Genomic DNA, 20,139 nt, shown 5'->3' on the forward strand with positions numbered 1-20,139 from the left:
CTACACTGGAATAAGAATCCCTTTGCCACTTTAAAGCTAAACCTTTTTCTTTCAAGACTGTTCTTTCCATATCCTCCCTGACACTTTGAGCTTCAGTTCCTGCCGATCTCCGCCCGAAAAGAAGAGCGCTATATTCCGAGTTATGATCAGCCCATCGAGACTATCACGAACGCTCTTGTGACTGTCACGAATGCTTCTCGGAATCCCCTGCCATTTCAACTTTCTCCCATTTCCTCCAACCTCAAGGCTGTAGCTGAACTTGTTGGCATCGTTTTCATCCCCCATGAAACGCAAGAACGCCATGTAAACCGGTGCTGTTCCCAGATGAAATGCTTCAAAATGCAAGCAGAATTGGTATCCGAAACAGTTGAATATCTGCATCCAATTCCAAACAAACATTATTGAATCAGTTGCAAACCACAGATCGTTTAATTAGGTTCAAGAGAGGGGGATCTTTTTACAGTTAACATCCAGGTAGCGTTCTCGATTTCATGAGGATTGGGCTTCACGTATCGGTGGTTGAAGCTATACCCATCATGCATATCAACATTATGATCCGCTTTCAGATGTGCCACGATGAACGAAATATCACCCGTTACCAAGCATTCTGCACCTGCATACGGACAATTATACCCACGATACTTGCAATTCTCCTCGTGCCTCATCCTGCTGTGATACGCCAAAATATCAAGGCACCCGTAAAAATGGTACTTGCAAGGCAACTCAATCGACTCTGCAACTTTCTCCAACGCCAAACACCTTATGTTTCCAAGCTCTTGCCGACATATTGGACAACTATTCTGCACTTTAGACTTGCAAACAACACATATCGTGTGCCCATTTGGACACTGCATGCACAAAAATATCCAAATTAAAACACGATTCATGTACGTATTTCATGTTCATATGGGTAATAAGAACAAACGTACCTGATGAATGGGCGGACACATTACGTTCAGGCACACAGGGCACTCAAGTAGCTCGTGCACAGCGCTGTTTGATGCCATTCCTGGCCTTCCACCGGCAGAACCACATAATCTGGGGCCATTTCTTCCTTCAACATTTGCAGATTTGACACCATAATCAGCAAGTGCAGCACGCGATTCAGCGACATCCTGGTATATGTTACCTCCAGGAGCCATACTTTTGCTTTGCAGTCCTCTTAGATTACCTCCTGACATAATTGTAATTAAACCAAAATCATCATGAGATCCTATGTTTTGAAAGCATTTTCAACACTACCCTCATCCTGAAAGTTCGAATGCAGCTGGGTGGGGGGGAAAGATCAAGGATCTAGCTAGAGCAACCATTATACAACACAAGATCACAAGATCTAGAGAGATATATACATATGAGATCATAAGCAATATATATCACTATGATAATTGTTGATCAAAGACAGAATCCAATCTGCAGCAAATCTTGTGATGAAGATTGTTTCCTGAGTAGCAAGAAACAAACTTAAGCAGGCAGATACACAAATACACAAAGATGAAGTGCTACATTTCCTTTTCTTAAGAGCAACTCCAATCGAACGGCAAAACCCTAATTTTGCCGTTCTTTTGGATCCAATCGCACGCCAAAAACACCAAAATTTTGCCGGAGGAAGGAAATGAACGGCAAATTTGCCGTGGAAGAGGTGAACGGCAAAAGGTTGGAGTTGAGTATCTTTTTGGTGTTAACGGGCCCACTTATTTGGTGTTTTTTTTAGCGTCAAGGTTGGAGATGCCCTAACAAAAATTTCATCAAAGATATCAATTGGAAGCAGGAACAGAAGAAACCTACACATTAGAAAACATGCCCAAACTGGAATCAAGAAATATGTAGACCTAGGTTAACTATCAGATACAAATGTGGCAGAATTTATCAAGTGATTCACCTGAAAACTGCAACCATTTGGGTGATAACAGAATCACAAAACTGCAAACTTGAGCTATTTGACCAGGACGTTACCACAAAGTCTCATCACATGGCTGAATTCCAACACCAAGAAGAAATAAGGAAAGAGATTGAGTTGACCAATAAGATATCTATAGTTCTTTTCCCTTTAATCATTAAACCCCTATCAATTTCAAGAAATCAAAAGATACCCAGAAAACAAAAATCAGTTTTAATCAAGAAAACGAGAGAAAGATAGGCAAGACGTAAGAAACTGACCAAGAAGAGCAAAGCCCAGATGAGAAAATCAGTAGCAACCCATCAGAAATTGGGGGTTGTAACGAGAGAAGTAGATTAGGGTTTAAATAGAAAAAACAGATGGGAAGAATTGAATAGAAGTGATGATCAATTCCGACAGTGAAAGATTTGGGTAATCTTGAAGTCCCAGGTTTCATTCAAATGGGGCAATCTATCTAGGATTTGTAGAAGGGTTTTGAGATGGAAATAATTTATTTATGATGTGTGTTGAACAGCTAAGGCCTAAGGGGATTTGAGCAATGGTCTGTCTACAAAGCCAATTTGTTATGGTTGTTTCCTCTTGTCTTGATTTCAAGTTGGTTTTTTGGCTTTTTACGACACATTTTGCCCACGCCTGCCTCTGGCATTGCTATCATCACTTTCTTTCATTATCACCAATTAATCAATCTCTAATAATAATAATTATTATAATTAATACATCAATTACAATTAAAATGCGTTGACATTTATTTATTTATACACAAAATAAATGGGAAGTTTAAATGTATTTTTGTAACATCCAAGCTAGTTTAGAAAGCTAGTAAAGGTACAATGTTTTTCATGAAATGTACAGAAAATCAACCGATCCAATTAGAACAGACCGACCATAATTGAATATTCAATTGTAATTAAATCAGATCAGATTGAAATTTTCATCATCCAATTTGGATCAGTCGGTTCTTCGATGACAGTCCAAAACCGATCGAATCAACCAACATCCACTTACCCGTCCAATGATCTAGCAAGGGTTTTGCTTAACATAATGGTATTTTTTTCAGTTTTACTTTTTTCTATTCAATTTGAAGGTCTCAACATTTAGTGTCAATTTTTATTTAATTTGTTTAACATGATTTTTTATAAAGCTTCCCTTTTAAGATTATTGAGAAGCTACTTTTTATATCATCAAGTCATTACCAAATAGTGATATACAGTTGATCGAATAAACTGTAAATCTCATTAAACTCGTTAAGTTGCAAGTCTCGTCAAATTGATTAAGCTGCTAATAAACAAACATTTAAATTATTTCAAGTCCACTTTCAAAGATGGTCTGAACGAGTATTCTAAATGTTCAAAACTATAACCAACAAAAGATAAAAACATAAACAATAAAAACAATTTGATTTATATCGATACCATTAACAGATTTCATCTGTATTGATTATCAAGTAACCAATAATGCATTGAAGAGATATTATGGTTCATATAAGTCTTAGTTTTGTATTTCTTTATGTACTTTTATTCAACAAAGTTGATAATTCTTTTTTGTTTTCAGTGGTTACGTATCTTTCTTCTATAATTGTGGCATTCAAACTTTTTTTTTGTTAAACTGCGTATTTTATATCTATCTGATATTTAAGTTTGAAGGTTTTGTTAAATTTGAGTTTAATTATTTGATAACTCTAAAATCTATGTTATTCATTATAGACTTCTAATTTAAGATAATTGATGTTATTAAGTAATGAGATAATTATCTTTATTTATTAAATAAAAGTTAATGCAATTTTTTTAAAGAAATTCCATATATATCTCTTTCTTTTTCTACTCTCATGTATTCGACAATTAAATGTGCACAAAAAATGAACATAGTGTCATAAACATATGTATACAACTTTAAGAATTGTTTACTAGAGTCTTCACATTGTTCACAAAGTGGTATATTTAGATTTAGTTTATTGATTTAATTAGTGTTCATAATATGTTCATAAGCTATATAGATCTCGTAGATTTATAATGTGTTCAAAACTATAATAGTATTTATAAGAAAGTGTTCACAATGTGTTCATCTGTATATGTATTTTTAGGGGGTGTTTGAGATTGCTTATAAAAACAACTTATTAACTTATTTTTGTGTGACACCGGTAATAAACACTTTTGAGTGTTTGGATAAACAACTTATACTTATACCGGTGTCAAACCGGTAATAAGAAGTTTTTGAAGAAGTTAAACTTTTCTGACTTTTAATAAGTTGATAAGTGTTTTTGTAGAAAAACATAAATCGTTTCAAATAAACAATCCCAAACACCCTCTTAATTATGTGTATACATTATGTTATGAAGAGAGAGAAATAAAGAGGGGGAAAATATGAGATATAAGAGAGGAGAGAGGAGAGAGAGACAATATTCTATGGTTGAAGTTGATGTATTTTATTGTTCGAAAAGACTAACCATTTTTAATATTTTTATTGATTTTAGTGCTATTTTTTTAGTGGTTGAATCGGACATGTAATTAGAAATAAGTACAAAGTTTTTGTTTAAGAAAATATGTTACCCCACTCATCCTAAAACAGATGTAATATTTGACATGATACATGATGCAACAAGTCATTTTACTTGCTTATCAAATATCTAAAATATTTTTTTTAAATAAAAACACATAAAGTTATTTCAATTATTTACCATATATTTAAAATATTTTAATAAAATATAAAAAAAGTATTATTCAATAAATGAATGATATTAAACAATATAAATCATGTTATATATTTAAAACTAAAAAAGAGTGAGACACTAAAAAAATAAATGTTAGGTTACAAAAATGTATTTGGATCATGGCAAATCACGGAGTTAACGTGACGTTAACCACGAACCTTGAATCACAACAGGCTACGACGATTATCACAATAAATATATTAAAACAATGTTTAAAATTCATTTTATCACGAGATATCTTATGTTAGACTTATAATGTTTTATACAATCAAATATTATAAATATGTTTTCTACGACTGCTTTTGCAAAAAATAAATAAAAAAGGGTCGTTCGTAATTGGACATACGGACAAAAAACGAGTCGAGTGTCCATACAGATTTTAATAATTCGAAATTCATGAAAATTCACAAGGAATAATGCAAGGGCAGAAGGGGTCCACTTATTATCATTGATCCAAAAAGCAAGCCCAGATAAGGTCCGCACTTCGAATCAACCCTCTGTGATTCATAATCTTGACTCAGAAAAAAATGGATGTGTAAATTCTCATTCTTCTGCAAGATAAAGATTCTGACATCACACAGATTCAATTTTCCAGAAGATTAAAACCCTAGATCTTTTGAAGAAGAAGGATGAGTTCAAGAAAATTGCAAGTGGTATCCCCTGTCCCAGCAGATATCGACATTGCAAACTCTGTTGTTCCTCTTCACATCTCTGAGATCGCTAAAGATCTCAATCTTAACCCTGATCACTATGATCTTTACGGAAAATACAAGGCCAAGGTACGTGTTTTTTGCACTGAAATACGAATTTAACTTTAGTTTGCCATTGATGTAGATCGAAACACAATTGGGTGTTGAAGTAAATGAGTTATGAGTTCATCGCCTATGACCCCCACTTTCACACAGTCTGATGCTCCATGTCAAACTGAGTTAAAAGAAAGACAATACCCCTTCCATTCCTAAATCTACAGTTTATTTTGGATGTTAAAGTGGCCTCTCCTTTTTTACTTAAAATAGATTTAAAGAAATTTTCTCAAGGAACAGGCAAATGGGATCATATCAACTGGTTCTTATTTGGAAAGTAGTAGGTCTCATTTGACTTTAAAAGTCAGTGCATCTATTTTCTGAACCAAGATATCAATTCACCAATCACCATCTTGGGTATGTGTAAAATTTTCAGATTTTGTTGTCGGTTATGATTTGGGTATACGTAGATTTTAGGTTTTCTTTGTCTTTGATGAATTGGGTATTTGAAAATTATAGGTTTTGTTGTCTGTGATTGATGAAGTTAAAGAAGGACAAGATGGGTATTATGTTGTTGTTGGAGGAATCACACCAACACCTCTTGGAGAAGGCAAGTCTACTACTACTGTTGGTCTTTGTCAAGCTTTGGGAGCCTATCTTGATAAAAAGGTAACATTCATTACTTCATTTTCACATTCTTTTTGTGTGTGTGTGTGTGTGTGTTGGTTAAGGATATGGTATGGGTTTCAATCACCATATGGTTGTATCTCGATCTTTAATTATAACTTTCAGTCTTTTGCTTGTGCATACTTTTATCAATGCAATTTAGGATTCTGACATCTAACCCAAATCGAGCTTGCATTTCTTCTATAGAGATTGTGTTGATTATACCCACATTTCTAGATTTATACGAATTCTCTGTGCAGCAACAAGTCCTCAAGAAATCTGAAAGTTCTTGACTTTGTTGAGCACATCATATCAGCATACTTGGGTCATTGCTAATTTGCTACAAGATTCAATCTATTGGATATTGGATCTGCATAAAGGATCCCAAGTATAGTTGCTCCTATTGCAGTCTCTGTATGCAACACTTCCCTTGCATTTTTCAAAGAGTCTTGTCTTCTTATTTATTGAATTTTTCATTTCCCAGTAATCATATTCTTGCAAGATTAATTCTATTTCTTTAATTGTAAACATACATACAACTATACAAGTATTCTGGGTTCTTGTTTCTTTGTTGTAAATTAGGTTTTGATGTTCAAGATTTCTTGATTATCGCCTGTGTTGTTAGGTTGTCACCACCCTCAGACAACCATCACAAGGGCCAACATTTGGGATTAAAGGTGGTGCAGCCGGTGGTGGTTACAGTCAAGTCATCCCTATGGATGAGTTCAATCTTCATATGACCGGTGACATCCATGCAATCACTGCTGCAAATAACCTTCTGGCTGCTGCCATTGACACCCGAATGTTTCACGAGTCCACACAATCAGACAAGGCTCTTTTCAACCGCTTGTGTCCACCAAACAAAGAAGGCATTCGCACCTTCAACGACATAATGTTTAGACGCTTAAAAAAGCTCAATATCATCAAGACCAAACCCGAGGATCTGACCCCAGAAGAAGTCAATAAATTCGCTAGACTTGACATTGACCCCGACAGCATCACCTGGAGGAGGGTTATGGATGTAAATGACCGATTCTTGAGGAAAATCACCGTGGGTCAAGGCCCAGATGAAAAGGGGATGACTAGAGAAACGGGTTTTGACATATCCGTTGCCAGTGAGATAATGGCGGTTTTAGCCCTCACSAMWTCTCTRTCKGACATGAGAGARCGGCTCGGGAAAATGGTRATYGGWAACAGYARAGCYGGTGAWCCTGTSACYGCYGATGATMTTGGKSTYGGAGGTGCMTTRACTGTRCTMATGAAAGAYGCMATYAATCCRACCTTGATGCAGACTCTTGAAGGCACCCCTGTTCTCGTTCACGCTGGTCCATTTGCCAACATAGCTCACGGCAACTCGTCCATTGTGGCCGACAAGATCGCGTTGAAATTGGTTGGGCCCGGTGGGTATGTTGTTACAGAAGCAGGGTTTGGTTCTGATATAGGAACCGAGAAGTTTATGAACATCAAATGTCGATATAGTGGTTTGAAACCTCAGTGTGCTATAATCGTGGCAACCATCAGGGCTCTCAAGATGCACGGTGGTGGTCCACAGGTTACAGCCGGAAGGCCACTTGACCAGGCTTACATTACTGAAAACGTGGCTCTTGTGGAAGCCGGGTGCGTGAACCTGGCTAGACACATAGTGAACACAAAGGCTTATGGTGTGAATGTTGTTGTGGCTGTGAACAAGTTCTCGACTGATACTGATGCAGAAGTAGCGGCTGTCAAGAACGCTGCACTTGGAGCCGGAGCATTTGATGCTGTTCTTTGCACTCATCACGCTCATGGCGGAAAAGGAGCGGTTAGTGATGATAATCTTAACTTAATTAATCAAAATATGATCTTGTTAACATGCTTTTAAACGTCATTAATGGATTCCGTCTGCAAACTTCAGGTTGATCTTGGAATTGCAGTTCAAAAAGCTTGTGAAAGTGCCACACAACCATTGAAATTCTTGTACCCTTTGGACATAAGCATCAAAGAGAAGATAGAAGCCATAGCAAGATCATATGGTGCTAGTGGTGTTGCATACTCGGAACAGGTATAAACCATTTCTTTACATCTTTTTACTTGTGATCTTAAGATTTCAATCAAGTTATTGATAGCATATTTTGCTTGTGATCCTAAAGGCTGAGAAACAAATTGAGATGTATACCAAACAAGGATTCTCCGGTTTGCCAATCTGTATGGCAAAAACCCAATACTCGTTTTCCGACAATGCCTCAGCCAAGGGGGCCCCAACAGGATTCGTGTTACCAATTAGGGATGTTAGGGGAAGTATTGGCGCTGGTTTCATTTACCCGTTGGTTGGAACTATGAGCACAATGCCTGGACTTCCTACACGACCATGCTTCTATGACATTGATCTCGACACTGAGACTGGACGAGTGAAAGGGCTTTCTTGAAACGAAGAAGGTAAAGAAGGGATCGAAATTTATTCATTCGCAGTTCTGCATTTTGAAAAAGATCGAGGAGGAGTTGTACTTTACGTTGTGTATTAAGATGAACTATGACTGTTTCAGGGCCTTTGAAATTGGTTCACTTTTGGTTTAGTGAGTAACAGTTGATGTACCCAAACCAACTGAAACAATGTGACAAAGGTAATAAATGGATATTTGGAAATCTAATGTTAATGTCTCTTATATATGTTTGTTTTTTGTTTATGAATTTGGAAACTATAGCTTCGGTTTCATGTATGATATTTTGAAGATATGAGTTGATAAATGATTATATGATTGATAGTTGAAAAGCTAGCTGTTAGGTTAATAAAATAGCTGATAAACTAGTAATGTTTGATAAAAACTAACTGATAAACCGGTTAACAAATTATGGTTACCTGAATTTTAGTTTAACGTGAGTATTTATACCCCCAATAGTGGGGAGGGTTAAAATTTGCCTAGCCATTTTTATGATGCTTGGCCATTCTCTCTCTCTATCTCTATCTCTCTCTCTCTCTATCTCTCTCCAGGTACTCCGCCGTGTGAAACAAAAAGTAAAAACCATCCCGGCGACTCATGATATCAATGATCATGATTCGTCAATACGATAACGACCCAAAAGATTGAAAATTTTGATTCAAATTCATCATAATGTTGGATTCATCATCAAACAGAAGGATCTTCCCGCAAGGAAGATACATGATGTTTGCTTTCGTTTTCATCACCTTCTTCGTCCTCATTTCGGTGCTTTCCATCTTCATTATTCCTGTAAGCAGTTACAATTTCATTCAATACAATCAATCTCAAGTTTCTGCACTCATTTCACGTTTGCTCTCCAATTCCACCGTCAGTTCCCCACAATTTGCCCGGAAATTTGATGGGTTTTCCAGGAGAGATTCTTGGTTTTCGTCGAATCATAATTTTAGCTCCGGGAAAACAATGGCGAAACCATCTAGTAATGATCAGATTCCCAAAAGAACAAATGGGGTTTCAGTGGAAGCTCCTTCTCCAAACGGGTTGTCATTTAATCATGATTTTAGCTCTTGGAAAAGTAGAATTATGCCACCAGATGATGCTAGGGTTTCCGAGAACCCAAATGGGTATCTGAGGAAAGTAAAATCCCCTCAAGGGTCTGTAACAAATAGTCATAACCAATCTAATCTAATTGGAAAGCTAGAATCATTGGTTTTTTCAAAAAATGTTGATGTTGAAGAAGAGAAGAAGAAAAGGAAGAGACACAGAAAGAACTGGATAGAGAAGATGACTCACTGTAGGTTCTTCAATGGAAGGTGGGTGGAGGATCATACACTCCCTTTATACAAACCCGGATCTTGTCCATTCATTGGTGAATCTTTTGATTGTTTTACGAATGGAAAACCCGAGATTGCATACCAGAAGTATCGATGGCAGCCTTATGAGTGTAACCTACCAAGGTGATGTTGCATAAACAACACCAAATTCTTGATTCTGAGTGAATTATCTTCATTCTTTGATCACAATCTTTCTTTCTTGCAGGTGGAACGGCAAGAAAATGCTGCGATTGTTGAAAGGAAAACGGTTAGTATTCGTGGGAGATTCTTTGAACAGGAATATGTGGGAATCAATGGTTTGTATGCTGAGAAGTGTAGTTCATAACAGTAGCAACGTTTATGAAGCTGCTGATTGGAAAGATTATCGTTTAGCGAAGTCCTACTCGATGATATTTAGAGTGAGTTTCTGAAACTATCTATTTAAACTTGAGAGCCAGTTTTGTTCCATCAAGTTGATTCTTTCAAGGTTTCATGATCAGGATTACAACTTTACAGTGGAGTATTATTCATCTCCATTCTTGGTTCGAGAATGGAAGATGCAAAATGCAAATGGATCAACAAAGGAAACACTTAGACTAGATCTTGTTCATAGATCATCAGATCTGTATAGAAATGCAGATATTCTTGTTTTTAACACAGGGCACTGGTGGACTCATGAGAAAACATCTGCAGGGTTGGTTTTTATCTCTACTTTTTGTTCACATTCACACGCTCAACAAACGCTTTTCAGTTGACAAATTTGTGGAAAATGTGTAGGAAAGGTTACTACCAAGAAGGTGACCATGTCTACAAGCAATTGCACGTAATGGAGGCGTTTAGAAAAGCCATGACGACATGGGGACGATGGATAGAGGCCAAGGTCTCAAGGAAGACCTTAGTGTTCTTTAGAGGCTATTCGTCTTCTCATTTCAGGTAAGTTGAATGAATACGCTAGTTGTTGGTTAATCGGCTAGATGTTAGCATGTAAATTAATCATGTTTAGTAAAAACCGGCTGAAATGACATGTGAAATGATCTAAAAGAAGTTGAAAAATATAAGGGGTATAATCGGAAAAAAGTGGAAAAAAACATATGGAGCTTATTGAAACGCTACTCGAAACAGCTTTGGCCAACCTAACGAAGTTTATTCAATAAACTAGCTTATGGTTGCCAAAGATGTTCTTGATGAGATGAAATTAACCTAACCATTTTTTAATGGCTTTTTTTTACTGTCTTAGCGATGGGCAATGGAACTCTGGAGGCCAATGCGACAAAGATAACGAACCCATTGTACTAGAAAAAGATCTACCTCATGAAAACAATCGGGTTATGATGGAAGCAGCAGAAGCTATTTTGACGAAAATGAAAATTCCAATATTGTACCTCAACATTACAAGAATGTCGGAGTATCGTAGGGATGCACACCCATCGATCTACATGAAGCCAAACATGACGAATGAGGAGAGGATGACTGTGTTCAAGTTTCAGGATTGCAGCCATTGGTGTCTTCCTGGAGTTCCTGATACGTGGAACGAGATGTTGTACGGGCAACTGTTGTTGAAATATCGACAACAGTTGTTAAAATATAAACAATAATTAGTAGACGGAGAAATCAAACATAGGAAGTTAAAATAGGTTGTCTAACAAAACATATTTGTACACTAGACTTGTAGGTTCTTAGATAACAAAGAAGGTTCTTTTTTGGCTGTTATGTTACCTTCAAAATTGTTTAATTCTTAATAATACCTTTTTATTCGTTTTCATCAAACAATTTTTTTTTAATTTTGGTTTTAAAATCTTTATTTTTAGAAAGTTAGTTAAGGGTATTTTTGTCACAACACTTCTTTACATTAAAAATGGTTTTTGGCAGCTATATTTGAATTGTATGATTCATCGGAAACATAAAAATGAAAATGTGGCTAAAAAACTGAGAGGATGGTTTTGTCTTTTCTATTAGTAAGGGGAATCAAGTATAATTTAGCCAAAACACAGGGGGTTAAGTGAAAGATATAGTTCATTTATTCATAAATTTACATTTGGATCCTACAGGGCTTACTGGATATAACTTGTGATTGTACATAATCTTAAACCATAACAGCTTGTCTTCTTCAGGAATGAGATTGATAACAAAATTATGAATTAATAACCCTGCAGTTGTTGCGAATCTCTCCGGCCGAGCCAATGAGGGGTTGTATGTTCCCCATTTTGATCATGGAATTGGCGAAGTCGATGAAGAAGAGCTGTGGGTTTTGGCTGTAAAGCTCAACGATGCTTCGGGTAGTTGAGATTGCCTGATCACTGGAATATAGGAATTGATCAGATTCCAGAAGTCCCCTTCCATTCACCAAGTTTTGGAAGTAATGGTTGTCGAACAGGTCTGTGGAGTTCCAGTCAAGAGGTGTGATCCGGCTGATATCTCCGTTGGCTGGGCATAAGTTCTGAAGGTCGGATACCATGCTGGGGTCCAATAATGTACTATCGGGAGCATTTGTTTCTGAGAAGTTGAATAATCTGTTTCCGAATGTGGCACAGCTTGCAAATCCAAACGTATGCGCACCTGCACTAAAATTTCAGTTGATGAGATAATGCCCATGATTGGCAACCATAAGCTAGTGATACAAGGTTTTTTTTTGTCTTTTTCCAATAAGTCATTTTACATTGTCTTCAAGCTTATAAGTTAGTTTTCACAACACATGACTAGCTTATCAACTAACAACTAACTTGTTAGCCAACAACTAGTTTTTCAGCTAACAACTAGCTTATTAGCTAGTTTGCCAAATATAGCCATCATATAGTCCTCTTATTAAACCAAATTTGAAAGTAGGGACAGGGAGGTGGGATGTACGCAGAACTGTCCTCTACACTCGACGGTAGAACAATTGTTTCCTTGAAGAGAGTTCTGTTATTTGTATCCGGTCAATAGAAAACTGAAAAGCACCTGATAGGGAGACGACATCTGTGAGATTAAGACCTACGGCTTGAAACTTGAGCGTGATGTTACCAATGGACTCAAAGGGAGCAGGTAGTGATAAATTAGCTCCCGTCTTGTTCGCCACTAGTCCATCCCTTCTTCCTAGTAAGACCCTCCATGATGGTCCTCCACTTTGCAAATCACTTTTTGATCAATTTTCAGGTCTGTTTTCTGTTCTACATTGTATATGCTGTTTTAATACCTACCAAGAGAACTGAATCACGGGCAGCTATAGCCAGAATGTCAGCACATGAAACTACTCCACTGCATGAGCTCTCCACAGCGCTTTTAATCGCATCCACCACCTCATATCCCCTAGCAGAATTGAGGTTCGGTAAAGCAGTCTTCTCTCCTTCGCTTCCATCCAGTAAAACCGATGCATCACAACCCTAATTACTTGAAGAGAATCTTAGGATGGATACACTTCAGATGCTCGATTTCATATATGCATTAAATTGATTAGAACAGGACTTACATTCACAAAGCAATCGTGGAAGTGAAGCCGAAGCAAAGAAGCTGCCATTCTTGTTTCAGTTTTAATCGCGTTCATCACTTGTTTACGTACAACGGTGAGAAGATTAGGACATGACTTTGAGTAGAAATTTGTTGTTAGCTGAGAATTTGCAAGCAAACACAGCATTGAGATGGTTATTAACCATGCAAAGCCAATGTTGGCTGAGTTCTTCATGGGTACAAGTAACTCGGATATTATTCAAGAACAAATGGCATGCCAACTATAATTGGAGAATCACTTAATTTATATCCGATGTCAAATGATATTGGACAAAAAAGGAGCCATTAAGTGGTGGCCCGTCCCGTCGTATGCTCTTAAGTGGGTCCGTCCCATGGTTGCCGCCGCCACCAACACCGTCAATTACTATTATTATCACTTTTATCATTATATAGTATTAATTATAGTGCAAGCAAAAAAATACGAAAATGTCATAAAGGAATATTTTAGTCATTACCATTATCCCATTGCAATTCGGAAGTTATATTCAACAAACCTAACAGACAGATTTCAATTCATTTTACAGATTCCATTCGTTTTTTGGAAAACCAACTTTCATAAAATAATTATAAAAAACAAAAGTGCATAGTGACAGCATCAGAAACTGGTAGTGCAGTGATGCGAGGCGGCTGCATATTACAGCACGCCTGCAACCAGTTGGTTTAAAATCTGCATAAATTGAATCACTACTGGTTTTAATATTACTACAACCTATAACTGAGTCAGAAAATAGTCCTTAATGCTATCAGATTATATAAAATATATATCAATCTCGAAAAAGTTCATGAATCAAAGCAAACTCAACCTGATGGTTGAGCTGGTAGGCATTGGCAACTACTTAATCTCCACTATTGCTCATCCACTATAAAGTTTTATGCATATTTTATGCCCAACATGAATCAACTTAACTATTAAGTGGTACTTACCATCACTGGCTATTTTGATAAACGCATATCATGTCTCACTTTACTGCGTGAGCATCATAAGGACCGAGACTTTTACCGGGTAAAAGGAATAGCAAGGACCGATGATCTTACCGGGTAAGTGAGCTTTAACACTTACCGGGTAAGAGACGCTTACCAACAATCCATTTTGATGGCCGAGAATGTTATCCAATAAGGCAAATGGGGGTGATGACTCATGCCGATAAACGCTACCTATTAAGTGTTTGGTAAACGGCCCCTAAATATATTTAAAACGATACAGTGACAATCTGCTAATGTCTAGAAACAGAGTGCACTTCGAATATGTTTATAACTCAAGCTTTTAAACCTGTCTTTACATAAAACTTCACAAACATAATCATTAAGATATTAAGGCTAACCTCGACTTAGGTCTCCTACACATTGGCTGCATCTCATCACACAGGTAATGCTGATATGAGGCTGACAGCCAGATGCATCTCATATCTTCGTTCAGCCCAAAACACTTGCCACCAGTTGACATTTTCCCCGGTTTATGATCTACATAGCATTTTCTACATCAATGGAAACGATTATGGCAAGTTAAGATCAATTGATAATCTCAAAGTCTGATGAACGCTCATAATGATAGCATATTCATCCATATGTAGTGTGAAAAAACATGGGATCTTTTTTTCAAATAACAGTAGTTGTTCACAAAAAATTGGACAAGAAACATGAAACGGAAGTAAAGTGCCTGTCAGCCTGTGTATGTATGATGTACCCACTTAAGCTAACAATTCAGTTACTTATTAGATACTTGCACTTCCTTGAATCCTGCAGATCCCCACTTGATCGCAGAATTAATAACGTCATGGGAGAGAAGTTGTGGTTCTTTTTGACGGAAACAAATGAGGCTTCTTATAGTTGACACCGCCTATATACTTGGGTATAAGAATTGATCAGATAATCACCTTCTGTTGACCAGATTCTGCAAGTAATGGTTGTTAAAAGTCCATAGTTCTGTCAAAAGGTACGGTAACTGCTCCCATTTCTGTGGCACATAGCCATGGTGGGGTTCAATAATGTGCTGTCAAAAGCATTTGTTTATAAAAGTAAAACCATATGCTTCTGAAGACAGTTAAGCTTTGCAGATTGCATTGTCGGACTGGGCCGGACGGGCGAGAGTGAGATAGGCGAGGGAAAGAAATCTGGAATTTTTAAGGGTTGTAATTCCACATGAGTTGTTTAGTAATTTAAAAATCTTCTCCAATCTCCCTAATTTTTGTTCCACCTACTTTGGCATTTTCGTCCCACTCTGGTTATGTCCTGTCTCGGTCTAATGTACAAGTTTTTGAACTATCTTGTCATGTCCTGTCCTGTGTGCCAAAAGCACACATGAACATAAGATTGAGCAACAATGAAATAAACAAAAATGTTAATTGGAAGGATTAGCTTGAGTTCAGCTCTTACAGATCTTCTTTATCTCCTCGACGTAAACCATTCTACTGTTCTTTAGATCTTCTCTAGTCTACAATCTACAAACACAGAAGTAGTTTTTCTCTTGATATGGGAAATTCAGCCTTAAGATCATGAATAACATGTGCGCGGCCATAACCCCCTCACACAGCTATGTTTCTGCAGATTCAAAATGTTTGAATCAAATTATTTTCCCTGATTGATAAAACAAACCGGGTACACATGAACACTGGATTCTCTTGTCCGTAATCCTATCCGTTTTCTTAGTCATGGGCTAAGACAGAGAGTAAACTTCTAGTACATAATATTGTTAAAAGGGTGATTTTAAAAACTTGACATGTCATGTTTTAAAGCCGCTCGTGTACAAACTTTACTTTTGTCAATTTATAGAAGATGAAGTCTACAACAAAATAAATGGCCAATTAGTGGGCAAGTCCTAAGCTTTTTGGTGCCCTGGGCGAAAGTGCTAAAAAATGCCCCTATAAAAGAAACACTAAATTATTTCGGTTTTGTAACAATGTTGAACATGATGTTACCGAGCAACAAGTTCACACACAATGCGTATTATAATAACATAAAAAGCTTTGTTAAATGATTTTTAATCCTTAAAACTTCATATAAATGTAATGTGGCAGCCGTATTATCAAAGAACCATTTAAAACAAATCAAAACCAAACTACATTAACACATGGTAGAACCTAACACATGTTCATGCTACAAATAACATTTTACACTGATTACCAGAACGGTCTTTGGCCAGACGGTATCCGAAATTTTGGCCTTCTTGGAAGTCAAAGGTTCAAACCTCAGTAAAGGTGAGGGGGTGTATGATTTCTTTTGTTGCATTTGTCATGTATAAATATCATATACTTAAAAAAAACATTTAATTGCTTGTAGATTAGCATGGTATGCTCAAATAGTTGCTATTTGAAGCCAATTGTTAAACAAGGTTTAAATGAGTCATTTTGCAGCAAATATATATCATTTTATTATAACATGAAACAAACTTGAACAAGCATGTATGACAGATGCAACAACAAAAAATAACTCTCTATTGCCTATATAAACATGTTTGAAAAAATCATACATAGAAAAAGAATAATAAGATTTTAAATGTTATCAATGTTTTTCCAAACAAAAACCCAGTATATAAAATATTACTTGTTGATATGATTAATTTTATTTTAGATGGATATAAGTTCATATTAAAAAGAGAAACAAAACTTTAAGTTCAACAGAATAATTAGAAAAAGGATTTAGGATGGACAAGCATTCTTCATACGGCTAGATCCAATCTACTGTTCCCTGGGGAAGGAAAAATAATTTCACGCTCTTCCTAAGGGAGGGGAAGGAATAAAAGTAAAATGTGGCAAATGATCAACAAAAATAGCGCCAGCTCAATGGTAGCGTCCATCCATGTTAAGGTCTCACGTTCGAAACCTTCTGTTGCAGTTTTTCTTTAATAATATGACAGGCCCAACAAGTGAATTGATGCCCTGGGCCGTCGCCCGGGCATCCACTGCGGCAATTACAAATACAGCAATAGGTTTAACCAAGTTTTGGACAACTCATGTATGTAGAAGGTATCAAGTACCTGATTAAGATCTCGAAGAGTCTGGCAGTGATCAAGATATGATCCGACACTATCTTGCATTCCATAGAGAATTAAGCATCATGAGCCTTGAAGCATGGAAAGATTATCAGTAATAGCCCAATTCTAATCATCCATCGAATTTCCCCAATCATAAGAAATTTCCAAATGTGCAATATCATCCGTTAATCTTCTCAGCATTTGGTGTATGTCCTCATTTCGAGTATGTGAATGGTCATCAGCTTTAAAGGCATGCAGCTGATTCTGAACCTCTATCCAACTCCAACCTGGTACCTTCTTGACCCCTTTCTCTTTCATAGTTCTCTTTAACACAGCAATTTCATCCCACCGCCTAAGATGTCCATACAAGTCACAGAGAAGAACGTAAGTGCAGTGCTCATAAGGTTCTGATTCTAATAATAAGTTAGCCACTTCCAATGCTAATTCAACATCACCACACAATCGACAAGCCCCCAGTAGAGTTTTCCACACCATTGCATTAGGTTGAAAAGGCATTGCTCTGACCAGACTTTCTGCCTCTTTGAGATGCCCAGCCCGTCCAAGTAGGTCGATCACACAAGCATAATGTTCCATCCGGGGTGAAATTCCATAATCAGATTCCATATGTTTCAAAAAGTAATACCCTTCTTCGACCAAACCAATGTGGCTGCATGCAGTTAGAACTGCAACAAAAGTTATATGATCCAGTTTCACTTTTGTTTTCCTCATTTGACAGAAAAGTTTCAGCACAACATGACCTTGGCCATCTTGGGCATATGCGAACATGATTGAGTTCCAAGTAACGGAGTTCAGCTTATGGGAAGTCTCAAACGATCTTGCAGCATCCGCAATAATTCCACACTTGGAGTACATCACTACCAAAGAGCTGGTTACAAATTCATTAGACTCGAAACCTGATCTTATTGCCAAAGCATGAATTTGTTGACCCAACTGTAAGGTCGCCATATCTGCACAGGATCTAAGGACTGCAGAAAAGGCATAATAATCCATCCCTACATTCCCAGATTGCATTATCTGAAAAAGTTTCAAGGCATTCTCACTAAATCCATGTTGTGAGAATCCTGTTAACATTGAGTTCCAAGACACCTGATCTTTGAACTCCAGGTTCTCAAATATTGTTATTGCATATTCCATATGGCTGCTAGTAGACCCAGTAAACATAGCCATCAATGAATTGGAGATTGGCGTCAAATGTTCAACTCCCCTTTTAATTACCAATGCATGTAAAGATTGTCCTTGATTCTGGACTTCTTCTTCAAAGCAAGAACTTATCATGCTAGTGTAAGTATAAATATCTGGTTGAAATCCTAATATTTGCATCTCAGTGAAAAGGTTAAATGCAAGGTCCCGTTTATCATGTTCCAAGCAAGCTGCCAACATGGCATTCCAAGAGACGATGTCCCGCTCGCCACCTGCACCATCAAACACCCCCTTGGCATCTTTGATTGACCCACACTCAGAATAAGCACTGATTGTAGCATTAAGCACAGAGCTATCAGATGCCATACCATGTTTTATGATCGTGCAGTGGACCTGCATTGTTAGCTTATAAAAGTCGGGGCTATCAAACAGTGTCAGAAGAGGAGAAAATGTGCCATCATCAAGCCTCACACCTTCCCTATGCATAGATTTGAATAACCAAAAAGAATTCACATGGTCATCAGTTTCTACATACCCTGATATCAGAGCATTCCATGACACAGAATTACGATCTGGCATGCAATTAAAACACTTGTGTGCATCCACCACTCTACCACATTTTGCATACATGTCCAAAAGAGCACTCCCTGAATACACATTTTCCTCATACCCCATCTTAACGATATTCCCATGCACTTGCTGCCCAGCAAAGAGACAATCGTTAGAAGCGACACCCTTGAGTATACAACCAAAAGTGTACCCATCAAAGAAGAACCCACAACGTTTCATACATATCAGAACCTCCCATGCACTCTCAAGATCCCCATAGTTGACGTAACCAGCGATTAGTGAGTTCCAAGAAACAGTGTCCTTCTGAGGAATTTCGTCGAACAGCTTGAGGGCAATTCGTAATTCTCTGCTTTTCAAATAACCTCCTAATAGATTGTTGGCTGCGAAAGTATCCCCGATAGTTCCTAACTTGATTAACTGAGAATGGGTCGTCGCAAGGGTAGGCAAAGCAGACACAGATGTCTCGATAATGCTGCGTAATGGCGTCATTCATGAGCAATGCCTTTGCCTGTAGGCTGCGTTAACCGGCTCCCATAAAAAAAACAATATTTTACTCTCATAAAAAGTTGTACTATTTTATATTCCAAAATAGTATAACGTCTTCTCAATATAAGTTTTATTGCCTCTTAAATATTCAAGGACATTCCTTCAAATTTATTTTGAACCATTTAAAAATGGAATATGTTTATGTTAATAACAATATATAAGCTCTTTTTGTTCAAGGGCTAAATGCAAGAAAATGATAATGTATTTTTTATTATTATACCAATATATTTTATGTTCACCTGTAATCGAACTGATAATTGTAAGGTCCCGGAAAGTGGCTCAAACAGTTGGTGTGCGTCAGAGATTTTCATAAACCAGATAGATTTTAAAGTATATTTCATTAATCTATTAAGATATCATCAAAATTACAAGCCAAATTAATGGTGGGTGTAGCAAAAAATTCAATGAACTTGTGCGGATAAAGCACTCATATAAACATGAAATGAGAAGCTGTAATGTACATTAATCAGGAAATTGAAGGTGTTTATGGTAGGTGCAGTAAACAACACATATAAAAAAAAACGCATGGAACATTAGAGCTTGAAGATGATGCAGCAAACAACAAACGGAAACTTGAAATGGTGATAGATGTTATGATGAAGATTGAGGTTGCAAAACACCGTCATGAATTAGCCCAAAAGAATACTTCAATTTTGAATTCAAAGTTTG

General features: G+C 37.0%; 5 protein-coding genes across 7 annotated transcripts; 2 read left to right on the forward strand and 3 right to left on the reverse strand.

Moving 5' to 3' along the window:
- LOC112513939 (E3 ubiquitin-protein ligase SINAT2-like) lies at positions 1–2,392 on the reverse strand. 3 transcript variants are annotated; one of them, XM_025120226.1, is made up of 5 exons: positions 2,158–2,392; positions 1,880–1,973; positions 930–1,174; positions 462–848; positions 1–375 (listed from the first exon to the last, which is right to left on the reverse strand). In XM_025120226.1, the coding sequence occupies exons 3-5, from the start codon at positions 1,140–1,142 to the stop codon at positions 52–54; spliced, it is 924 nt and encodes a 307-aa protein (XP_024975994.1). In that variant the 5' UTR covers positions 1,143–1,174; positions 1,880–1,973; positions 2,158–2,392; the 3' UTR covers positions 1–51. The 3 variants fall into 3 exon arrangements, with proteins under 3 accessions (XP_024975994.1, XP_024975993.1, XP_024975995.1); XM_025120225.1 differs by having other exon boundaries at positions 1,880–2,062; XM_025120227.1 differs by lacking the exon at positions 1,880–1,973.
- Positions 2,393–5,163: 2,771 nt separating this feature from the next.
- On the forward strand, positions 5,164–8,657 carry LOC112525604 (formate--tetrahydrofolate ligase). The gene is made up of 5 exons (XM_025135798.1): positions 5,164–5,383; positions 5,867–6,016; positions 6,639–7,814; positions 7,908–8,054; positions 8,143–8,657. The coding sequence occupies exons 1-5, from the start codon at positions 5,234–5,236 to the stop codon at positions 8,416–8,418; spliced, it is 1,899 nt and encodes a 632-aa protein (XP_024991566.1). The 5' UTR covers positions 5,164–5,233; the 3' UTR covers positions 8,419–8,657.
- A 312-nt stretch (positions 8,658–8,969) lies between these two features.
- LOC112528258 (protein trichome birefringence-like 1) lies at positions 8,970–11,450 on the forward strand. Its single transcript, XM_025139251.1, has 5 exons — positions 8,970–9,884; positions 9,967–10,159; positions 10,241–10,434; positions 10,518–10,673; positions 10,978–11,450. The coding sequence occupies exons 1-5, from the start codon at positions 9,103–9,105 to the stop codon at positions 11,333–11,335; spliced, it is 1,683 nt and encodes a 560-aa protein (XP_024995019.1). The 5' UTR covers positions 8,970–9,102; the 3' UTR covers positions 11,336–11,450.
- A 285-nt stretch (positions 11,451–11,735) lies between these two features.
- Positions 11,736–13,436, reverse strand: LOC112512046 (peroxidase N-like). The gene is made up of 4 exons (XM_025117842.1): positions 13,186–13,436; positions 12,917–13,099; positions 12,678–12,843; positions 11,736–12,296 (listed from the first exon to the last, which is right to left on the reverse strand). The coding sequence occupies exons 1-4, from the start codon at positions 13,396–13,398 to the stop codon at positions 11,872–11,874; spliced, it is 987 nt and encodes a 328-aa protein (XP_024973610.1). The 5' UTR covers positions 13,399–13,436; the 3' UTR covers positions 11,736–11,871.
- A 3,883-nt stretch (positions 13,437–17,319) lies between these two features.
- Positions 17,320–19,413, reverse strand: LOC112499719 (putative pentatricopeptide repeat-containing protein At3g25970). The gene has a single exon (XM_025103061.1). The coding sequence runs from the start codon at positions 19,411–19,413 to the stop codon at positions 17,320–17,322; it is 2,094 nt and encodes a 697-aa protein (XP_024958829.1).
- Between the last annotated feature and the right edge of the window lie 726 nt (positions 19,414–20,139).

Source organism: Cynara cardunculus (genome assembly GCF_001531365.2).
Source record: "Cynara cardunculus var. scolymus isolate 2C chromosome LG 1, CcrdV1, whole genome shotgun sequence".
Classification (NCBI taxonomy): Eukaryota; Viridiplantae; Streptophyta; class Magnoliopsida; order Asterales; family Asteraceae; genus Cynara; species Cynara cardunculus.

Excerpts from the sequence above, each read along its gene's own strand:
- LOC112513939 (XM_025120227.1), bottom strand. The coding sequence starts at position 1,142 with ATGGCTCCTGGAGGTAACATATACCAGGATGTCGCTGAATCGCGTGCT. Across the intron at positions 849-929 it reads TGTGTCCGCCCATTCATCAG|TGTCCAAATGGGCACACGAT; the intron begins GTACGTTTGTTC and ends TTGTGCATGCAG. Across the intron at positions 376-461 it reads ACGCTACCTGGATGTTAACT|ATATTCAACTGTTTCGGATA; the intron begins GTAAAAAGATCC and ends AATTGGATGCAG.
- LOC112528258 (XM_025139251.1), top strand. The coding sequence starts at position 9,103 with ATGTTGGATTCATCATCAAACAGAAGGATCTTCCCGCAAGGAAGATAC. Across the intron at positions 9,885-9,966 it reads TATGAGTGTAACCTACCAAG|GTGGAACGGCAAGAAAATGC; the intron begins GTGATGTTGCAT and ends TCTTTCTTGCAG. Across the intron at positions 10,435-10,517 it reads CATGAGAAAACATCTGCAGG|GAAAGGTTACTACCAAGAAG; the intron begins GTTGGTTTTTAT and ends GAAAATGTGTAG.
- LOC112512046 (XM_025117842.1), bottom strand. The coding sequence starts at position 13,398 with ATGAAGAACTCAGCCAACATTGGCTTTGCATGGTTAATAACCATCTCA. Across the intron at positions 13,100-13,185 it reads TCCACGATTGCTTTGTGAAT|GGTTGTGATGCATCGGTTTT; the intron begins GTAAGTCCTGTT and ends TCAAGTAATTAG. Across the intron at positions 12,297-12,677 it reads AGATGTCGTCTCCCTATCAG|GTGCGCATACGTTTGGATTT; the intron begins GTGCTTTTCAGT and ends ATTTTAGTGCAG.
- LOC112499719 (XM_025103061.1), bottom strand. The coding sequence starts at position 19,413 with ATGACGCCATTACGCAGCATTATCGAGACATCTGTGTCTGCTTTGCCT.